At 55.1% G+C, this 19213-nt stretch overlaps 5 protein-coding genes across 5 annotated transcripts; 3 read left to right on the top strand and 2 right to left on the bottom strand.

The window, feature by feature from the left end:
• Positions 1–6420: 6420 nt before the first annotated feature.
• P884DRAFT_39177 (fungal-specific transcription factor domain-containing protein) lies at positions 6421–8856 on the top strand. Its single transcript, XM_069445863.1, has 2 exons — positions 6421–6431; positions 6764–8856. The coding sequence occupies exon 2, from the start codon at positions 6865–6867 to the stop codon at positions 8758–8760; it is 1896 nt and encodes a 631-aa protein (XP_069296112.1). The 5' UTR covers positions 6421–6431; positions 6764–6864; the 3' UTR covers positions 8761–8856.
• A 669-nt stretch (positions 8857–9525) lies between these two features.
• P884DRAFT_39166 (uncharacterized protein) lies at positions 9526–10012 on the top strand. The gene has a single exon (XM_069445862.1). The coding sequence runs from the start codon at positions 9775–9777 to the stop codon at positions 9976–9978; it is 204 nt and encodes a 67-aa protein (XP_069296113.1). The 5' UTR covers positions 9526–9774; the 3' UTR covers positions 9979–10012.
• A 1436-nt stretch (positions 10013–11448) lies between these two features.
• P884DRAFT_204196 (uncharacterized protein) lies at positions 11449–12741 on the top strand (the record flags this gene model as incomplete). The annotated part of the gene is made up of 1 exon (XM_069438557.1): positions 11449–12741. The coding sequence occupies one exon, from the start codon at positions 11449–11451 to the stop codon at positions 12739–12741; it is 1293 nt and encodes a 430-aa protein (XP_069296114.1).
• Positions 12742–13291: 550 nt separating this feature from the next.
• Positions 13292–14850, bottom strand: P884DRAFT_286057 (Shr3 amino acid permease chaperone). Its single transcript, XM_069443806.1, has 2 exons — positions 14464–14850; positions 13292–14345 (listed from the first exon to the last, which is right to left on the bottom strand). The coding sequence occupies exons 1-2, from the start codon at positions 14552–14554 to the stop codon at positions 13660–13662; spliced, it is 777 nt and encodes a 258-aa protein (XP_069296115.1). The 5' UTR covers positions 14555–14850; the 3' UTR covers positions 13292–13659.
• A 243-nt stretch (positions 14851–15093) lies between these two features.
• P884DRAFT_286058 (NADP-dependent oxidoreductase domain-containing protein) lies at positions 15094–16545 on the bottom strand. Its single transcript, XM_069443807.1, has 3 exons — positions 16283–16545; positions 15663–16211; positions 15094–15589 (listed from the first exon to the last, which is right to left on the bottom strand). Exons 1-3 carry the CDS (start codon positions 16335–16337, stop codon positions 15192–15194), a joined length of 1002 nt encoding a protein of 333 aa, XP_069296116.1. The 5' UTR covers positions 16338–16545; the 3' UTR covers positions 15094–15191.
• Between the last annotated feature and the right edge of the window lie 2668 nt (positions 16546–19213).

Below are 19213 nucleotides of genomic sequence, written 5' to 3' on the forward strand. Positions count from 1 at the left end.
GTCTCCGTCTGCACCAGAAGTTGCGGTCACCGTGAAGCCACAACACTTCGGATGCAGCAAGGCCGCTTCCCGCCACTCGCCAAGCAAAATAGTTCGCTGCTTCGGTTGCGTACGGATGAACATACAATAGACGGTCATACATATATCCGCATGCCAATGTATATGCAAGCCTAGCCTCTAGTTATTTATCGGCTACCCCGCCCTGCTCTGTCGTTCAGTTGGGAGAAGAGGGCAAGGAATGACCCTCGAGAAGGCACATGACTAGGAGGTATATCGTGATCTGCGCAGTTTATGCCCGAGTAAGGCTCAGAAAACTGCGGCTGGGGATGGTGCAGCTGGAGATTCGTGGCGACTCACGACAGACCTCAGCTTGAGCGTTGCCAGCCTCGTTTGCCCGCGTAACCTCTCAGCTTTCTGGGAAATAACTAACTGAGAACCACTTCCTCATGTAAGTGGTCCCACTAACTACATCGATGAGCATTTACAGTACAGGCATATTAGGTATGTGCACTACAACGACCAATGACCGAGTAGCATGAGAGCTACTTGTATCGCACAGGACCTGGTCTTGTGCTCCCAGTCCAACAGCAATCGCGAGCTAACTGTTTGGCTTCGGGATCAGACAGCCACAACCCCTTCTGCAGCCGTCATCTTACACACTAACGGGGGGGGGTTGCTTGCCTTGAGCGACATTGCCCCGCTTCTGAGTCCTCTTAGGCTTTCATTGTGTACTAGACGCTCTTAGTAAAATGCGTCAATTAATACGTATGCTTTCCCAGATGCTACAGGCGTTGTCTAAGCTATCAGCTCCACTAGAAGCTCCATCGGTCGGCCAATTCGGAGGCTCAAGCCGTAAAATAAGACTGCCCGTCGAAAGAGTCAAGAGAGAAATACCCCTCAATGAGCTCTCGGCTAATGCTCACGGGACTCCTTGTCTAAAGAGGGGTGAGAGTTCGCTCGCCTGGTAAGTCACTACCAGGGATTGCTGCTGCACTACGTGGGATAGTGCACACACCGACTTCTCCGAATGTCATCTACACGCCTGCGAGCTTCGGGAAGAATTCGTGATGTTTTCTGATGTACAGTACATACATTCGCTAGAGCGCTCCGGTGTCTGGCATCGCGCCTGCCGGCCTGTGTCTCCTACCCTTGTTTCCGATCCGCGGGTACTTACGGACTCTTCCCCCTCCTGTTCCAGGCTTTAGAAGAGCTCCTCAAGTGTAAGCGAAGCATGTAACGTGCTCGTCATACCTCGAACAATAGATCTCGCGTGGGGCGGTCAACGGTTGGTCTCGCGCTAGGGAATAGAATATCGCCCACCCACACACATGCAGTGAACTTAGCGGTTCTTTGCATCCACGGTATTCCGTATGTGCACATACTACATGTACCTACTCTGTTGTCGGTGACCGCCTGAACCTGATATCAAGGGCATTTTAGTGTTCCTTTCTGGCCGCCAGACGTAGGTTCTCGAAAGGTGCCGTTTTCGTTGATGCCCAACTGGCCTAGTGGAGAAGAAGATGGACGTGGTAAACCTAAAGCTAAGTACCTTACAATGCTGTAGGCCATCAATGTTTATAGATTTATGGTACGGACCACGGAACTGCCATCCTTGCTTTCTCGGTTTACTGTACGGAGTTCCGTGCACAGTTGCATGCTGCCACTTCCCGTTGAGGGAAAGGCCGGGGATAGCCTCTGACCTATCCATGCTGTCAAGGATGAGACCTCTGCGGCCCGTCGCTTTTCAATGCCCATCTTGTTCATGCGCTCCAAGCATCTTGAATATCGAATCGGTGATAGGCACACTTCCTCCTCTTCTTTTCCATTCACATGACTTTCAGGGTCTGCGACCAGAGAGGCCAGCCAAGCGTGGTGGGTGGCCAGCTTATATCACGACACATTCAAAAGAGCAGTCTTGAGAGCATGACTGGTCAGCGAAGGAGGGGCCAGAGTTCGTAGCGTCGCACCGCCAATGAACCCCTCTTTCCCGGATGGTCGAATGAGAGCGAGTTCCCGGAACTTTGCACCAGGTGACTAATCACCTAAAAACTAAAAATGAGGCTACCTTCTTACGCGTGTTGTGTGGTCTTGGTCGCGGGATTACAAAAAGTATTGTGAGGTGCCGAGGATACCGCTCCCGGTCCAAGGACTTGAAGAAAAGAAAATTAAACTCTCGGGCGTTGGCCCGTTTGAGGGTGTGATGTCTTTGTTCTAGTTTCCTGATCGCATCTATGTGTGCTCTGAGCAGACTCCTCCCATACTCGGATCTTCGTGCCTCCGTACTCCGTAGAGTAGTGCAGTGTGGGCAGTCAGCACGATCCATGTTGATCCCATCGCCGAGTGGGTTTCTCCCCCGCCATGTTGTCCATTGAAAATTTCGTGAGGGGTTCGGCGTTGACCAGACCCACTTTCCCCGAGCTTTCTTCCCAAACAGGAAGGGGAGCCACTAACACAGGAACCACGGGTAGTGTAGTGTATGTCTTACTTGTACGCAAGAGGTAGCCATGTTTGGCCTTGAAACACGAGTCCTGCCAGTAGTCTCGGACTGCTAAACATGTTCCCGGGCTCTTTGTTTCTCCGCCACCACTCGCTAACTTGCTAACGCTTTTATCTCGAGTCAGCTGCCAGTGCCTTGGTCATGGGATCTGACGGGCTCTCGACAACGGCCATACAAGGAAGGCGCAGACAACGACAAGGTCTGGTCTTTCAGCCGGGCCTATAGCTTGGGGCTTGAGGCGCATCATTACTTGATATAGTGGCTAGCGGAACGGGGCAAATGATTTTCGTAGGTTTTGTAGCGTTCACTGTATTCATGCTCTGCCAAGTTTAAGAGGACGCACGGGCGCCGTCCAAAAGCCGGAGTTCTCATAAGGATCTGCAACTAAGCACGGGGAGCAGGGTTAATTACACACCAAGTGGAATCCACAGGGCAGAACAAGGGGGGCCTTGTTAGGTTCACACCCCCCTTTTAACCGAGTCGTCGATTGATCGGATCCCCCGCCATTATAGACCATTGTCAAGACATAGGAGTGACCCGAGTAAGTGTTTCGGCGGCCCTGATAACGACATGCTCTTTCGAGGAATCCTCAAGCCTACCAGGATAATAGTATAAGCTAGTCGCCTTTAAGTGGACGGCGACATAGATAGGAGGGTGTGCCGCTCGGCAACCGCGGCCAAGGGAAAATCCGACCGGGCTCCTTCCCCTCACCTTGCTGAGACGGGAAGAGGAGGCGTCGACATCGGAGGTCTCGGCGATGGCAGCACTGTGCGAGTTGCCTATAGTGAGTGCATCGGAGCCAGATTGTAGCAACGGACTCAGTTTGTACCAAGATACAGTTCTAAGTATAGAGGGATAATTATGCCAGGATATCGAGGGCTAATTTGGTTTCGATAGGATGCTGTGTAAGAATAAAAATAGAGACCAACCATAGTGTAGGCTGATTAATATAATTAGCCTAGACATGCAAGTGGGTTAATTATTGTCACATCCGAAGATAGGCTGCAGAGCTGCTAATAGACCCAAAATGGATACAGAGCGGCTAATTAGCCCAATTTGTCCGAATTTCGGTGTGCTATTACTACCATCAAGCAGATAACGTTATTCACGCAGGCTTCACAATCCTCCGAGGACTCCTACCATTACTTGTGGATCCGCCTAAGCCTCAACCCTCCAATATCTAGTGTAATGCTCATAATGTAGGCAAACCAGAGTATAAATACAGAGCGTATGTCCAGTAACCGGGCGGTTATGTTGGTTCTTGTAGGGGGATCTCTGGCTTCCAGTTTGTGTTTTTCTTTTTTTTCTCTTCTTTTTTCTTTTTGCGACAAGTCTGAAAACCTTCATACATACACACCATGTAGGCAGCAACTGGAACTCGGGTTCGGTAGGGCCCTTGCTCTCGCACCGAAATGCCGAATATCCCTTGGCTGCCGCTAGCAGGTCTAACTCGGTGCAGGCTTTCCCGTCATCAGCCGTGCAAAGTATGTACATCCGTACTTCGGGCGTGTGTACCTGCCAAATCCGAGTTCAGTTTGCCGTTCTCTCTCGACCACGCCGCCCATGCGTGCTCCATTCCACGGTTCTCATGGCAGGCTCGTTGCCAAGACAGGCACCCTCCAATCCAAGGCAGATCATCCGGCCAGGGTCTGGGTGCCCTGGCCCCGGCCCATCTGGTCTCGCGCCCGTTTTCCCGCGTTATTGGCCCAAGCGTTGTCCGCTAGCGCATCAATCCCCTGCCCGCAACCCTGGCTGATCTTGATGCGCGAGCCAATCTGGCTTGGTTGCCGCCTCTCGGGCCGCATTCGATATGCAACGAGCGATTTGCCGTCACACCTGACCCACCGAGCCCCATCGAATCAACGTCCTTAACCGGTCTTTGTCGCTTTTCCTGCAACCATCACGCCCGCGCACTAATTCGCACGACAGGCTTGCTTGCCCTCGCACCCGATGTCCGGCGGCCGTCGGGGATGCTACGCCGCTCCCACGAGAGCTTCGTAACAAGGGCAGATTGCTTTGCGGGGGCCACGAGGGAATGTGCGATCCGTCCACTGCTAATGAAGCGACGGTAGCATGAATCCGCGAGCGAATACATCCGTCGCCATGTAACCACACGACAACCAGAAATTTTCCCTGCTGGTGGATAGTATAATCCGTACCCGATTCTGCACCTGGCCAATCCCGCCCAGCGTTGACTTCTAGGAGCACATCGCTGATTTGCTGAGCTGTTCAGATCTTAGGGCCTCGGAATGGGCAAGTTCGTTGTCGTCTTCATCTAAGAATCAACAGCTACTGATGCCGAAATCATGCGGAGAGGCCACTATCCCTCCGGGAAATTAAGACCATCGACAAGTCCATGGTTCTCTCCCGCAGGCTACCCTGGTGTAGACCTACGGGTAGCAGTGCTTTGCCGTTTCTCAGCAGCGAGGCATAGACAAAAGCAACTGCGGGAACCCGTACGCACGTCTTTACCGTCCGGGAGCGAAAGGCGCAATAGTGAAATCTGTCTGCACTGTATGCATGTACAGTACAGTACGGATACAGAGTGGTGTTTTGTACTGGTGTTCGGCGCCATTCGCAGCTGGGAAGCTTCCCTCCTGATGCCAAGGTTGCAGGGTCTTGGAGAGGAAGGGCCGGACCGGACACCATTGGGCCATCTCCTCTCTCCCCGCCGCCTCGGCCTCTCGGTCGTGGGGAAAGGTTTTTTGGGGACGGCTCGCCGCCATCCAGTGCACGCCCCCTCAGTTCATCATCATCATGATTATCATTGTTGTCGTCGTCGTCATCAAAACAAGAGTGGCCGCTCTTCATGGTTGGCTTCTGATGCTGATGAGCCAAACCAAACCGGTGGGTGGCATTAACCCGAGTCCATCCTGCCAGGTACAACCCCCCATTGTCGTGTGTGGATGGACAAAGTTCATGAGCTGCCGTGCCCTGCAGGCGGGCCTGGTCCGCGCGCCAATAAGCAGGCGGCCGGTGCTGACCCCAACATGCTCTGAGCTGCCTGTTTAATCGCTCGGCAGGCTCTCACCCTTGCCGCCTTGCAGCGACCTCGCTCCATGCCACCCGCCCATTCACTGCAGAGCACAGTGGGGCCTCTACACCACTACACTATTGGGCTGTTCCCTTCCGAGGAAAAGAAGCGTGCCGAGTGGCCGCTTCCGCTACTGGCACCAATGAGGGTCCCCGTTGGACCCCTGCCACCTGTCCCCTGCCCTCCCCCCCCCCCTCCAAAAACCAAAGTGCGAATGCACGCACAGGGAGACGCCCGACCCTGTTTCGATCGACGGGACGGAACGCACATGCAGGTCCTCCGGGGCTGGAAGTGGGCAAATATCCCAAAAATGGGTCAAATTTCAAGAAGCAGTCATTTAGCCCACGATGTTCAAAAATAGAAACAGCCAGATCACTGCAGGCTGAGAGAAGGTTTGGGTGTCAGCTCGATTCTGGGCTAAAATCTAGATATAAGAATTTGCCCACTTCTCGAGCTGGCCTAGGTGGTTTCCCTCTCCTCGAGCAGGCCCAAGGAACGAAAGTTGGAGATCCAGGTGTCGTCCAGTCCAGTCCAGTCCAGTCCAGTCCAGTCCAGTCCAACCTAGTCAACAGACTTCTTCTATCTCACTCATACTCTCTCTTTCTAATTTGCTACTCGACTCGACCGTCCAACCAGATTCACATCTTTGACGGCAGCTTCATCGCCTTACCCACAGTTCAGATCCCTTCATACGCAAGCCGGACTTGCTCGGATCCAGTCATTCATTCACGACGACGATACGGTAATCTAATAGTCCCCACGACCTTTCGAGTTTAGGGAGCTGGGCACTTGGGACGTCCAACCCCCTTTCTTGCGAACTCGATTTGACCCCCCGCCCCCTGGGTATTCTGGCCGGGACATTGAGCTCGGCCCAGCCCCGGAGTTCACCCCCTCTTCCCGGTCAGATCACACGCATCCTCCCACCCCCCCCCCCCCCCCCCCCCCCCCCCCTTTTTTTTTTTCACCCCACACCCCTGGAGGGTACAAATGTCTACACAAATCCCCAACCACCAAGGAGCGCACATGAAGGCATCGCAAGTCAACATGGCCGCTGCTACCACGACAACAACAAAGGCCAAGCCGGCCCCCAAGGCTGGTGGCAACGCCAACCCTAAGCAAAAGACCCAGATGCATCGCCGTTCAAGGACAGGTTTGTCTTACACACATCTCCCGGACACGCCTGCTTGGCAAATTGGGAGGGTGAAAGCTGACATTGGTGGTGTAAAATAAAGGGTGCTACACCTGCAGGCTAAGGAGGAAGAAGTGCGATGAGGGCTCGCCAATATGCACGGCATGCAGGCACCTCGGCCTGCAATGCGAATACAAGCGGCCAATGTGGTGGAGCAACAACGACATGCGGAGGAAGCAGAAGGAGGAGATCAAGATGATCATCAAGCGCAAGAAGCTGTCGGAGAAGTCGACGCACACGCACACGCACACCATCCAGACCGCCGTCGGCTCGCCGCCGGGCCTCTCGCACTCGCTCCCGACGTCGGCGACCTTCTCCGACCCGCTCGACCGCGCGCGATCGGCCTCGATCGACTCGCACTTTGGCTTCAACTTCGACAGCCCGCAGAGCTCGCACGAGTACGGGCCGTTCACGCCCCAGATGCACCCGGACTTCATGTTCTCGCCCTACTCGCCGTACGAGATCGACGTCAAGACGGAGAGGCAAATGTTCATCAACGACGTCCCGACGCTGCGCGAGTCCACCACGTCGACCTTCAGCACCTACGCCACCCCTCCGCCGCCGGGCACCGTCCTGCCCCCGTTCCCTCTGGAAGGCGAATGGACGGAGCAGGTCTACTCGGAGCGGAGGGAGTCGCTGACCGAGGAGACGCTCAACGTCAACTTCTTCGACTTCTCCCACGGGCCGGCGGCCGCCTCCAGGCAGGTGGCCATCGAGCTGGACGAGGGCGACCAGCGGCTGCTCGACCACTTCGTCCGGTCGGTGCTCCCCACCATCTTCCCCATCCTCGAGTCGAACCAGCACGGGTCCGTCAGCTCGGACCTCATCCTCCCGGCGCTGGCCAACAACAAGGGCTACCTGCACTGCTGCCTGAGCATCGCCGCGCAGCACTACAAGGCGGTCATGGGCCTGCGGGGCGACGAGATCGACGGCGACATCATGCGCCACCGCTACGCGACCATCTCGGCCCTCTGCGACGCCCTCAACCGGGACGAGAACCACCAGCAGATCCTCGAGGCCGCCCTCGGCCTCATCTTCTTCCAGTGCGGCGTCGGCCGCTTCGACGACTCGCTCCCGGACATCCCCTGGCACCAGCACTTCCAGGCCGTCGTCTCGCTCGTCCAGAAGCTCGACCTGCCCCGCATCGTCTCGGACCCCGGCGAGCCCCTGACGCAGGCGCCCTTTAACATGACCCTCGCCGCCTGGATCGACATCCTCGGCGCCACCATGCAGGGGCGCGCCCCGACCTTTGCCCACACGTACCGCGAGAAGCACCTGTCGCCCGCCAACCCGTCGCTCGGCCTGCGCGAGCTCATGGGCTGCGAGGACCGCGTCATGTACCTCATCTCGGAGATCGCCTGCCTCGAGGCGCTCAAGCGGGACGGCATGGACGACATCACGCTCTGCCAGCACGTCCACGTCCTCGGCGACCAGATCGGCCTGACCGAGATGGGCGAGGGCGCCCCCGTCCTGCCCTTCAACGCCAACGGCTCCCTCAGCCCCAAGCAGCTCAGCAAGAACATCACGGCCGCCTTCCGCTTGGCCGCCCGCATCTACCTCTGCAGCCTCGTCCCGGGCTTCTCCCCGCTCCAGGACAGCTGTGTCGGCCTGGTCGAGAAGCTCACCTCGGTCCTGCACCAGATCCCCTCGGGACCCAACGGCTTCGACCGCTCCCTCGCCTGGGTCTACCTCGTCGGCGGCTCCGTCAGCCTGGCCGGCTCCTCCTTCCGCGCCTTCTTCGACGACCGCGTCGCCCAGCTCGGCGACCTCGCCAACTTTGGCAGCTTCGGCCGCGTCGCCTGTCTCCTGCGCGACGTCTGGCTGCAGAACGACGCGCCCCGGGCTTCCTCCTCCTCCTCCTCCTCCTCTCCCTCGGCGATGGGGAGCTCGTCTTCTTCTTCTTCGTCGTCGTCGCCCCAACAACAACAACAACAACAACAACAACAGGAGGTTCCACAGCAGCCGCAACCGCAACAGCAGCAGTTCGTCCACTGGCGGGACGTCATGCAGATGAAGGGTTGGGACTACCTGCTCATTTGAGAGGCCCCAACACCCCACTCTACAGGCGCATAACTAGCCCGAATCTGCAATTACTGTCTTCAGAATGCGCGCGGCTTCGCTAGTGGCTGGAATGGCCTCCTTTTTTTGTTTTCTCAACAACATTCTTTGTTTCTTCCTTCTTTCCTGTTCTTTCTCGCGCTCATGCGCATTTCATTCTTGTGACTCGGGCTGCTAGATGTTGCCGCGAGGCAAGTGGTTTTGGTGATGGAGAGGAAGGAAAGGGGAAGAGTGAGTGGAGAAGAGGATTGGTACTACTGCAACTGCACTGGACGACACTGGATGATGGAAGGATGGATGCGTCGGATGGTAAATGGAACGGTAGGGAGTTGTGGTAGCCCGGCGGTCTCTGGACTGGGCCGTGGTCGGGCACCGCATCATCCCAGAGTTTTCTTTTCTTTTTTTTTTTCCCTCCTTGATTATTTTCCCCTTTCCTTCCCTGCTTGAGCTATTAATATCTGGAATCTCCCCGGTGTCTATACAGGGTTGAGAGAGCATGCATGATGCGGAGTTTTGGGGATTTTCGGTTCTTGGGCTCGATGGGGATATACCACGGGATCGATATTGAAGTTGTCACGCAGGGGATGAGGACAAACTGTATAGTAGCAATGGTGATTTATACCCGCCTGGAAATGGCCCACACAGAAGAAGAATGAAGCCCTTTGAATAATACTACCATGTTCATCAGCCACTCGAATGCGAGTTCCCGACGTGGGTGGCGGCATCATGCTGAGGAGATGGGACAGTTACAGAATACGACAGGGTGTCTCCTCATTTGGCGTCACCCGGTCACGGCTACTGTTCTGGATACTCGGAGCTGCGGCACCCAGCGCTTAGAAACTGTCGCCAGTTGTGGTATGTGCTGATGGGGGGGTCACAGCATCAAGGGAGAGAAAGCTTTGGCTGCCTCAAAACACCTTCCAGCGACTTGGACAGCACGACCATACTCGCAGCGGCGACGCGCTAGGGCGGCTCGCCTGTCTGTGTCGCTTGAACATGGCAAGTCTGCAACTGATGGCTCCCTCGGCCGTCTCTCTTCTCGTATTTTGGTTCTCTTTTCCCCTTTCCCATTCTTCTTCTTTCTTTTTTATCCTTTCCTCTTTACGCGCCAAGATGAACGGCGGGCTGCTGCTGCTGCTGCTGCTGCTGCTGCTGCTACTTCGGATGATGGCGCTCTCGGGCGATCAGGCGATCATATGAGACGCTGTTACTTGTACGATTAGGGCGAAAACGCATCCTCGTTCCGGGGTTTGAGGCCGCCTTGGTATTCAAGATGACGAGGACGGTACTCTCATCGAACCATCGAACCATCGAACCGCCGAGTGTTCATTGCCGACGGAGAAGAAGGCGGGCGCTTGGAGAGGCTCCTCGGCGGCAAGTAAAGTGGGCTGTGCAGACCTGCCAACCTGCGAACCTGCCAGGCACAAGGAAAGCTGTGGCACGTGGATCCGGTGGGTTTATTGTGCACGAGCCAGGTCAGATCTGGCGCCAAATCCTCAGCCAACCGCTGCGACGAAAATAGAAGTGGCAGGTGCAGGCTTTCCAATCAGCAGCGTGGCCGCGGCCCAGCCCGACCGTTTTTCAAACAGCATGGGGCATGGTCAATTCTCTTGGAGCGCTTGCTCACCACTCAAGCTTGCTCTTAGGGTCGCCTGGTCCATCCAAACGGCTATCGGCGCTTCGCATCGACCTGTCACCAACCAAGAGCCCCAAATTTCTCAAACAAAACCAACATTGCACCGCCTCACCCCCGGTTCGCTTGAGCTGTTGTCCAGGTTCGCTCGAAGCGAAAGTTCTACGCAGCACATTGCACCTTCTTTTTTTTTTTTAAAAAAAAAAAAAATTCTCTGGTCTTTTGAGGCAATGGACAGGGATCTGCCTAGGACCACATTGTCCAGTCTCTTCCAATGCATCTTGCAAGCAATCAGACATCCCCCCCATCGGGAGACCTCACGGGACGATTGGTGCTCAAGAATTCCCCTGCCCATCAGGTCGACTGACGTGACCCCGAGTTTCTCGGCAGGGTCCGCGGCCATCCGGCGGCCAGTCGATCTCCCCTTCGCTGGACCTTCGCTGATTCCGCTGCCCTACCATCACTCCACCCTGGAAATGGCCTGGCCAGTCTCGGGCTGGCGGCCTGGTGTCGTTTTCCCGACCAGTCTTTCGAGCCTTTGCGTTTTGTTTCTTGTGCGTGGCCAACAATGCAGAGATGCGTCATGATTCTGCGCTGAGGCAGCATTTCCTGACCCTCGCCTGGTGTTGCCTCGAATATACCCGCATGGCGAGTGCCTCGGGTCCCGGCTCCTGACCCCTTCCTTCCTCGAAACACCCTCTCTGCCGGGCTTGTACTCGTCGCGCGTGTCTTGGTCTCCCTCTCATGCTTTGCCGTGTTCTGAGAGTGACGTCGGCTTGTTCACCGCCGTCGACAACAAGGGACTGCTTTGTTGTCTTTGAGGGCGTCAATCCCGCCTTGCTCATCCTTCTTAGATCTCGCCCTTTTATGCCTCTTTATTGTCGAAGCGGCGCGACCCACCCTTCTCGGGTCCAGTTCCATTGTTCAACGCCGACTTGGAGCCGCTTGATAATATCCTCTCTGCCAGGTAACCAACGAAACCACCGCCCACAGGCACGAGTCACGGAAGCAAGGCGGCCCAAGAATCCTCCGTCAGGATGCCCAAGCGCCGGCTCGCGCTCCTGGCGGCTTCAATAGCTGCCGTGCACACCGCGGTCGCGTCGGCAATATCGATGGACGAGCTGTTCGCGCGACAGTCTTCTTGCCTTCCAAACTATTTCCGCTGCGAGAACGCCAAGTTCCCCGACTACTTTTGCTGCAAGGGCAGGGAGACCTGCATCGCTCTCGCCGGGGACACGACTCTTCTCTGCTGCCCCGAAGGGTCTGATTGCCGGAGGATTCGGCCGGTCCCCTGCGACCTCGAGCTGCAGAACGGCGAGGCGAATCCGGATGCCGTCATTAAGACGACTGCTCTCGGAGGAACTCTGGTGCGCTGCGGCACTCAGTGCTGCCCGTTCGGCTACTCATGCATCGACGGCCAGTGCGCCATGGACCAGAACCAGAATGCGGTCCCGATACAAACCAGGACGAAGAAACCAGAACCCACGACAACGGGCGGCGGCGCGACGGCCACCTCGACGGACGGCGCCAACCTAACCGCCAGACCTACCGAATCTACTGAAGCCCCGAGCGCGACGGGCGAACCATCCTCAAACGACGAAACCAAGTCAAGCAGCGGTCCGCCGGTAGCCGCCATTGCGGGTGGTGTGACTGCCGCGGCTGTTGTCCTCATCGGTGCCGCCGCCCTGGCCTTCTATTTCTTCTGGAGGAAGAAGAAGGAGGAGGGGCAGAGGAAAGGCCGGAGCCCGCTGAAACTGTCCCGATCGACGTCGTCTTTCGGCAACCTGATCAGCCGCCCGGTCATGGCCAGCAACACTGCTAGTATAGACAATGATTACGACTTTGTTCGACCATCGGGCCCCGCGAATCATGCCCAGGAACCCGAGCCAGATTCGGTGACGGGAGCAGTCCTCGGCTCCTCGATCAACTCTCCCGAGTCCGGCGCGATGCCGTCGGTCCCCGCGGCAGCGGCCTTGGGCCCGGAGTCGCAACAGCAGCAGGACAACCGCGCCGCGTACGGCGGCTACGGCCAGCTCGAGCAGTCGCAGTACGTCGACATGCCGTACGCCGACTACGAGAGCAGCGCGCTCGCGCCGCAGACGCCCCGGCAGATCAACCGCGAGCCCAGCTCGGTGAGCATCAACGTCTTTGCCGACCCCAACATCACGCCAGACCGGACCCCGGAAAACAACGCCGCCCGCAGGTACAGCAACATGACCAGCTTCACCCAGATGCTCGACAATGCCGGCATGGCCGGCATGGACCGCGGAGAGCCCTACCTGAGCTACGACCGCGACGGTGGTCAGGCTCCGCCGTTGTCGCGGCGGTGACAATGTGGCCCCCCCCCCCAACCCCCCCCGGGGGTTTCCGTCCCCTTGGCAGCGCGCGTTTGATGCTGGCACGGCGAACGCTGACTTCCTATACCTCCTCTGACTGTGGTCCGCGTGTCTCTTGTTATATGTCGCATTGAAACCGGAGTTCTTTTTGGATTGGATTTGGGACCCTTTAGTTTTGGATTGATTGATCTACTACATGAGGCGCTCCTTTGCTGCATCGTTTTGTTTTGGGCATCAGCATCGCCGTCACTGGGATTATCTTATATGTATAGAAGGATGGGACATTATACCCTGGCTTGGTACCAGAATGCCGCGCTTACCTTTCGAGCTGTACATCTTTTTACATATCACCTTATTTTTTAGCTCTAGACATCAATAACATTTCGTGTTCTGTTCCGACGTGCTTGACCGCGTATGCCACTGAGCTACGCGAGTTCCTCCGCTTACCCAACCCATCTTACCTGGGCAACGATTCAGGGCTAAACAGACCGGTAGAAGGGTAAGTTAAGGGTTCTAGAGTACGAATAATGCGTACGGCGTCGATCTACTGCGCACGTCATGGAGGCGGCCAGGACTGAAACATCAGAAAACCATCTCCTTAACCTGGGGCAGCCCCCATTCTTCCCATACTCGTGACGGGAGGTGGCACAGGACGTGAAGACACGATGTTCTATCCGGCCAGCTGCAGAGTATGATGGCGAGCTGAAATAAACATAGCTCCGCTTTGTCGATTAAAAAGAACAATACGTAGCCAGACTCAGACTCAGCCGAGGTTCTAAAGTAAAACAACCACCCATCCCATTCTCTTATACCTCACCCGAATCCAACTCTTCATTTTTATTTTGTTTATTTTATGTTCCTTTTCTTTTTTCGAGCCGACAAGCCAAAAAGCCGACGAGACATCCTGTCCATTCACAGCTTCTTCTTACTTCCGGCAGCCGCGGCGGCGGCCTTCCGTTCGGCCTCCTGCCTCTCCAGCTTGGCCACCTCGTCCGCCTCCTTGCGCTCCGCATACCACTGGCCGGCCTGCAACACCAAGACGCCCACGAGCACCAGTGCCAATATCACGTGGCTCGCGCTCAGCACCCTCAGGCTGTCCTCGCGGCCGAGCACCACCTCACCCGAGATGGGGCCCGAGTGGTGCTGGTAGTGGTAGTCGTAGCGGGCGCCCTCGCGGCCGGGCGCGTCGCCGGTGCCCGCCCCGGAGGCGGCGGCGGCGGCAGCGGCGCGCAGGGCGTCCTGGGCGTCCCGGGCGGCGGTCTCGGCGGCGGCGAGCCCGCCGGGCTGGCTGACGGCGCGCATGCCCTTGACGATGTTGCTCAGGTAGACGCCGGCGCCGATGACGTAGAGGATCAGGCTGCCGCCGTCGAAGAGCACGTTGGCCTCGGAGGGGCGGAACAGCTTGATGAAGAAGCCGAGGAAGCCGACAAAGACGATGATGTGCAGCATGCGCGCAATCAGCGGCGGCGACTGGTGCATGAAGCGCAGGTGCGTCTCCAGGTGGTCGAGGAACGAAGGCGGGATCGGGTCCGAGGTCCAGAGGAGCGGGAAGTCGTAGGGGAACGAGGCGAAGAGGATGCCCAGAGCGAAACATACCGCTGGGAAGAGAAAAAAAAAAACAAAGTTAGCTTGACGGGGTCGCAGGGACAGCAAGGGGGTCGTTATGGTGGTTTTGGGGGGGGGGGGTGGCGGGTTTGTTTTGTTTGGTGGACGTACGGCCGATGATGAGAAAGGTTGCAAAGGAGCCGGAGCCCCGGTAGTCCTTGGACCGGGTCGTCTTCGACCAGTCTACCCACTGGGTGGGCATGGTGGGCAACGGTCGCGCTGTGGAATCGGGCAACAGGCGCAAGTCTCCGTGGGTGGTGTTTCGGGCTCGGTGTGCTGGAGGATAGAATAGGTAGTAACTCTCTAATGGGAAAGCTCGGTGCCGCTGACGTCGGGTTGTGTGCGGTGTTGGGGCGCGACCGTATTATCCGGTTCTGGGTCGCAATAATACGGAGTATAATCGGTACTGTGCTCGGGTGGATACCAAAGCAGGACTCTCTGGTCAGATTTCCCGCGCGCCGTTGCGTTGTTGGTAGTCGGGCTGGACCACGGATTCTCCTCGTGGGTTGTTGAGAAACCTGATGGAGCAGCTTAGTCGGAAGGCACGGTGGTGCAGCGTCTTACACACTGTGCTGTGGCTGTCTTGCCAAAGAAACTGCAGGGTCTGCGCAGCTAAGAGATTGTGGGTCTGTAGCGCAACCGCAGGTCAAAACACATTTGTTTCTGCCTGTGCAGCGTGCTTGTTTCTCATTGCGCTTGCTTGTTTCTCATTGTACTTGCTTATTTCTCATTGCGCTTGCTTGTTTCTCATTGTACTTGCTTATTTCTCATTGCACTTTTCACAAGTCTCATTTATATTTAGCGAGTAGATTATCTGTTGCTACACTAGCCACAGTTAGTTATTCAGTACTGGTGTCCAACAGCGCCATCCCATGCTCCGGGTACCGGGTGCCGACGGGGGCCAGCTCCTTGATGAGCCTGTCGAGCTCGGCCAGTTCCTCGTCGCTCAGCTCCACCTCGACCGCGTTCTCCCTGACCCGCTCGGGCCGGGACGCGCCCGGGATGGGGATGATCCTGGGCATGCCGGGCCTCTTGTTCAGTGCCAGCACCCAGCCAATGGCCACCTGTCCCGGCTTGACCCCCTTGCGGGCCGCCAGCTTCTCGACCTCCTGGACCAGGCGCAGGTTGGTCTCGAATACGTCCGGCTGGAAGCGCGGGATGATGCGGCGGTAGTCGCCCTCGGGGATGTCGTCAAAGGACTTGATCTCGCCGGTGAGCATTCCACGGCCGAGAGGACCTGTCGAGCGCGCCGTTGTTAGCCGCAGATCTTCTGTCTGGAAAAACGGAATCCGGGGCATCTTATTCCGTACTGTACGCGAGGATGGGGATATCGAGCTCGGCGCACGCCCGGGCGAGGCCGTTCTCGAGCGGCTCGGTGCACCATAGCGAGAGCTCGACCTCGACGGCCTCGATCTTGGCGACCTTGGCGGCCCGGCGGAGGGTGGCGGCGCTGACCTCGCTGAGCGTGATGCCGCCGATGTTGCCCGCCTCGACCTGCTCCTTCAGCGCGGCGACGGTCGTCTCGATGTCGACGTTGGGGTCCTTGCGGGCCGGCTCGAACTGGTGGATGAGGCCCCTGTCGCCGATCAAGCGGACACAGTTCTCTACGCTGGCCTTGACGCCGGCCGGAGAGGCGTCGGGGCGGAGACCCGGGGCGACGCAGCCCTTGATGTTGAGCACGATCTTGTCCTTGTCCTCCGGGTACTTCGCAAAGTACTTGTTGAGGAGTGTGAGCGAGTTGTTGTCGGGCGGGCCGTAAAACTCGCCGCCGTTGAAGTAGTTGCAGCCGGTCTCGATGGCGGCCTTGATGGAGGCAAACGCCTGCTCGTCGCTGATCCTGTCCGCGCGGAATGTCAGGCCTGTGCTGATTAGCCATCCGGTCGGGGCCTCCAAAAAGTGGGCATCCCGGCATGAGTGTCCGGAAACTCACCCATGAGGCCGTAGCCAATGTTGCCGACTTGCTTGCCCTGAACCGTGTAGACCATGGTTGTTGTTTCTTTGGAGCGATGAGGAGCTGTGTAGCGTTTTACCTCCCTGTTGTTTTGTCTTCTCTCCGTATTTCTGTGCAAATGAGGGTGATTCAGTTACGATGTCCTTGCAGTACGAGGTCTTTATAGATATCGCCTTACTCCTAGATCCGTCGTACTTTCGGACTTGATAGTGTGCAATCCGTACTCCGTCTAGCTCCTGAGCCCGGATTTAAGTGGCATTAAGCTAAGTACGGACTTCTACGGTTGTAGCAGTGCGGGTATGCCCCGGTTGTCCGGTGAAACCCCGAGGCTCGGTTTCCCCACCATCTTTGCCATCCTCGCTACACCTGCCACAACTTGCAGGAGTACGTCCGTACAGTAAAGTAGGCTCGTAAAGCTCTCCATGGATTAGGTAAGGTGTCATTTTCGGTGTTTTTCCTACAGATTCCGGGGCCCTGGAACTTCCGCCTTTCCTCGACCCGCTGCGGACTTAAGAGAGGTCTTAGCTCCTACACTACCTCCGCAAGTTTGACAGCAGATAACGTTAGAGCCGCATTTGGAGGGGGTGTGCAGGCCCAAAAACTGCAAAAATGGCCTAGTTTGGCGGCCACAGAGATGTTTTCAAGCGTTACGCCTGTTGCAAAATCACTCATGAGCAGTCCGAGATGGAGGGAAAATTGACGGGAAAGGATACGAGACTGTAAGGAACATCTGCAAACGTGGAGTGCAAGCACCGTTCCGAGTGTATGTTTAACTATGTGTATACGGATCCGTAAGTCCTGTTACACTACGAGGGATTCGCGCAGGCCGCTTCGCGGCCTCTACCCTCTGGCCCTGCATATTTTTCCCCACACTACAGCCAGCCCACTTTTCCATTTCCACACAACCAACCAACCAACCAACCCAATCAATCGATCGATCGATCAATCAATTCCAACCACCATAACCACCACAAATCGCTTACACACGCGCATTTAAGCCTATACAACAGAAAAAAATCGCTAGCCACGTTACTATAAGTATTCTACAGCTATAGTAATTTTTTTACAGTCTTTTTAACACAGTTTTTATGACAAACCCAACTCAGACTTCTTCTAAAAGGGTTCAGACGAAGGTAAGTGGTGTAGGACAAGCGTACAGGTCGTCTAAGGGATTTGGTAAAGCCAAAGGGTTCATAACAACAGAGTTGTCTCTCACAGTAGTGCGATGCTATTAGGAGTACTATGATTGTAAGTTACTATCACTAGTAAACTCTAGAGTCTACCGTAACGAGTGACTATTTATATATATATATAACCCTGGTGATTACTCCTGATCACGGTGATTGTAAGTGATTGTATAGTGGTGATTACCCTGATCACTGGTAAGCGTAGTGATTATAGCGCTTCTTATATTATAATTAGCCCTTTTGTTCCTTTGGCTTGATTGGTCTATCTGTACCGGTAGCCTAGGTAGCATCTATATATATATTTCTGTGATATGATGCCCCTCCTTTAAGGCTTTCGACCCGAAAGCCCTCTTTAGGCTGTTTTAAATAGTACTAATATCCCTTGCAATCCTTATATGTATTTTTCTCCTTAGTTCCTTATTATCCTTTATACTATTAATTATATTATCTAACGTATATAGGTCCTAAGCGTCTATTCGTTATAAGTATCTAGCTTAGTTTATTTCTAATTATAGGTTTATAGTAATAGTATATTCTTATTATATAGAGTATAACCAAGTATATAAAATAATTAAAAAATCTCGTCATTATAAGGCTTATATACGTTAGGGTTATACTTATAATAGTTCTAGCGTTCTAGCTTCTTCTTATAGGTTCTCGTTCCCTTATAGAGGTATATCACTAATCATAGCATAATAGATCGTATCATATATAAGTAACGTCGTTTAAAGGCTAAAGAGAAAGAGGCCAAATGTCACGGAAATATGCATGCAGATGCCGCCTAGGCCACCGGCACGGATAGGCCAATCAAGCCGGAAGGACGGGAAGAACCAATCATAACGTAGGGAGCACTATAAGCCCTACCATACGCTAGCTTACGATCACCAAGATCAGCGTAAAGTCACTGATCGCGATAAGCAGCTCACCAGGATCACTAACCAAGGACTGATCAAGGTAATCCAGGAAGGTTATATATATATATAGATAGTCACTCGTTCTAGTAGACTCTAGAGTTCACCAGTGATAGCAACCTCTTCCTTATAGTACTCGTAACGGCATTATACTACTAAAAGAGACAACTATAGTATTATTATAAACCCTTTGGCTTCACCAAATCCCTTAGACGACTTATACATTTGTCCCACATCACTCACCTTCGTCTAAACCCTTTCAGAAGAAGTCTAAGTTAGGTTCGTCACACGTTGCTATCACTCCCTTTGTTCTATCATAGTTCAGAATGGAGGTGACTTCGACCTCGACATCGATATAGCTACCAACGTTACAGCCGAACAGCTGCTCGCCTAGCTTGGTCAACTCTAATAGCGAATCTAGGAGTTAGACCAGAGAGATAAGGCTGCTTAAGCTCGAATCAAGGAACTCGAGAACGGCGAAAAGCACTCGCAGAAACTGGTCAACGAGGCCTACGCCAAAATCAAGGCGTTTGAGACTGCCAAAGCAAGCCATATTAAGATCGAACCACCTGGCAAATACAGAGGAACCAAGGAGGATCTCGCAGGGTTTTTGACAAACCTCCGATCCTACTTCCGGCTTAATGACGATAAGTTTCCGGACGATAAAGCTAAAGTCCTCTATGTAGCTACAAGACTAGAGGGCAAGGCGCTCAGATAGTTCGAACCTACGTAGAACGACTATCTTACTAAGGAAGACAAGGACGACCGAGACGCCTTTATATAGGCAGTCTTTCGATCCTATGACCGTTTCG

Source organism: Thermothelomyces heterothallicus (assembly GCF_042370625.1).
Source record: "Thermothelomyces heterothallicus CBS 202.75 unplaced genomic scaffold P884_scaffold_17, whole genome shotgun sequence".
NCBI classification, from domain to species: Eukaryota; Fungi; Ascomycota; class Sordariomycetes; order Sordariales; family Chaetomiaceae; genus Thermothelomyces; species Thermothelomyces heterothallicus.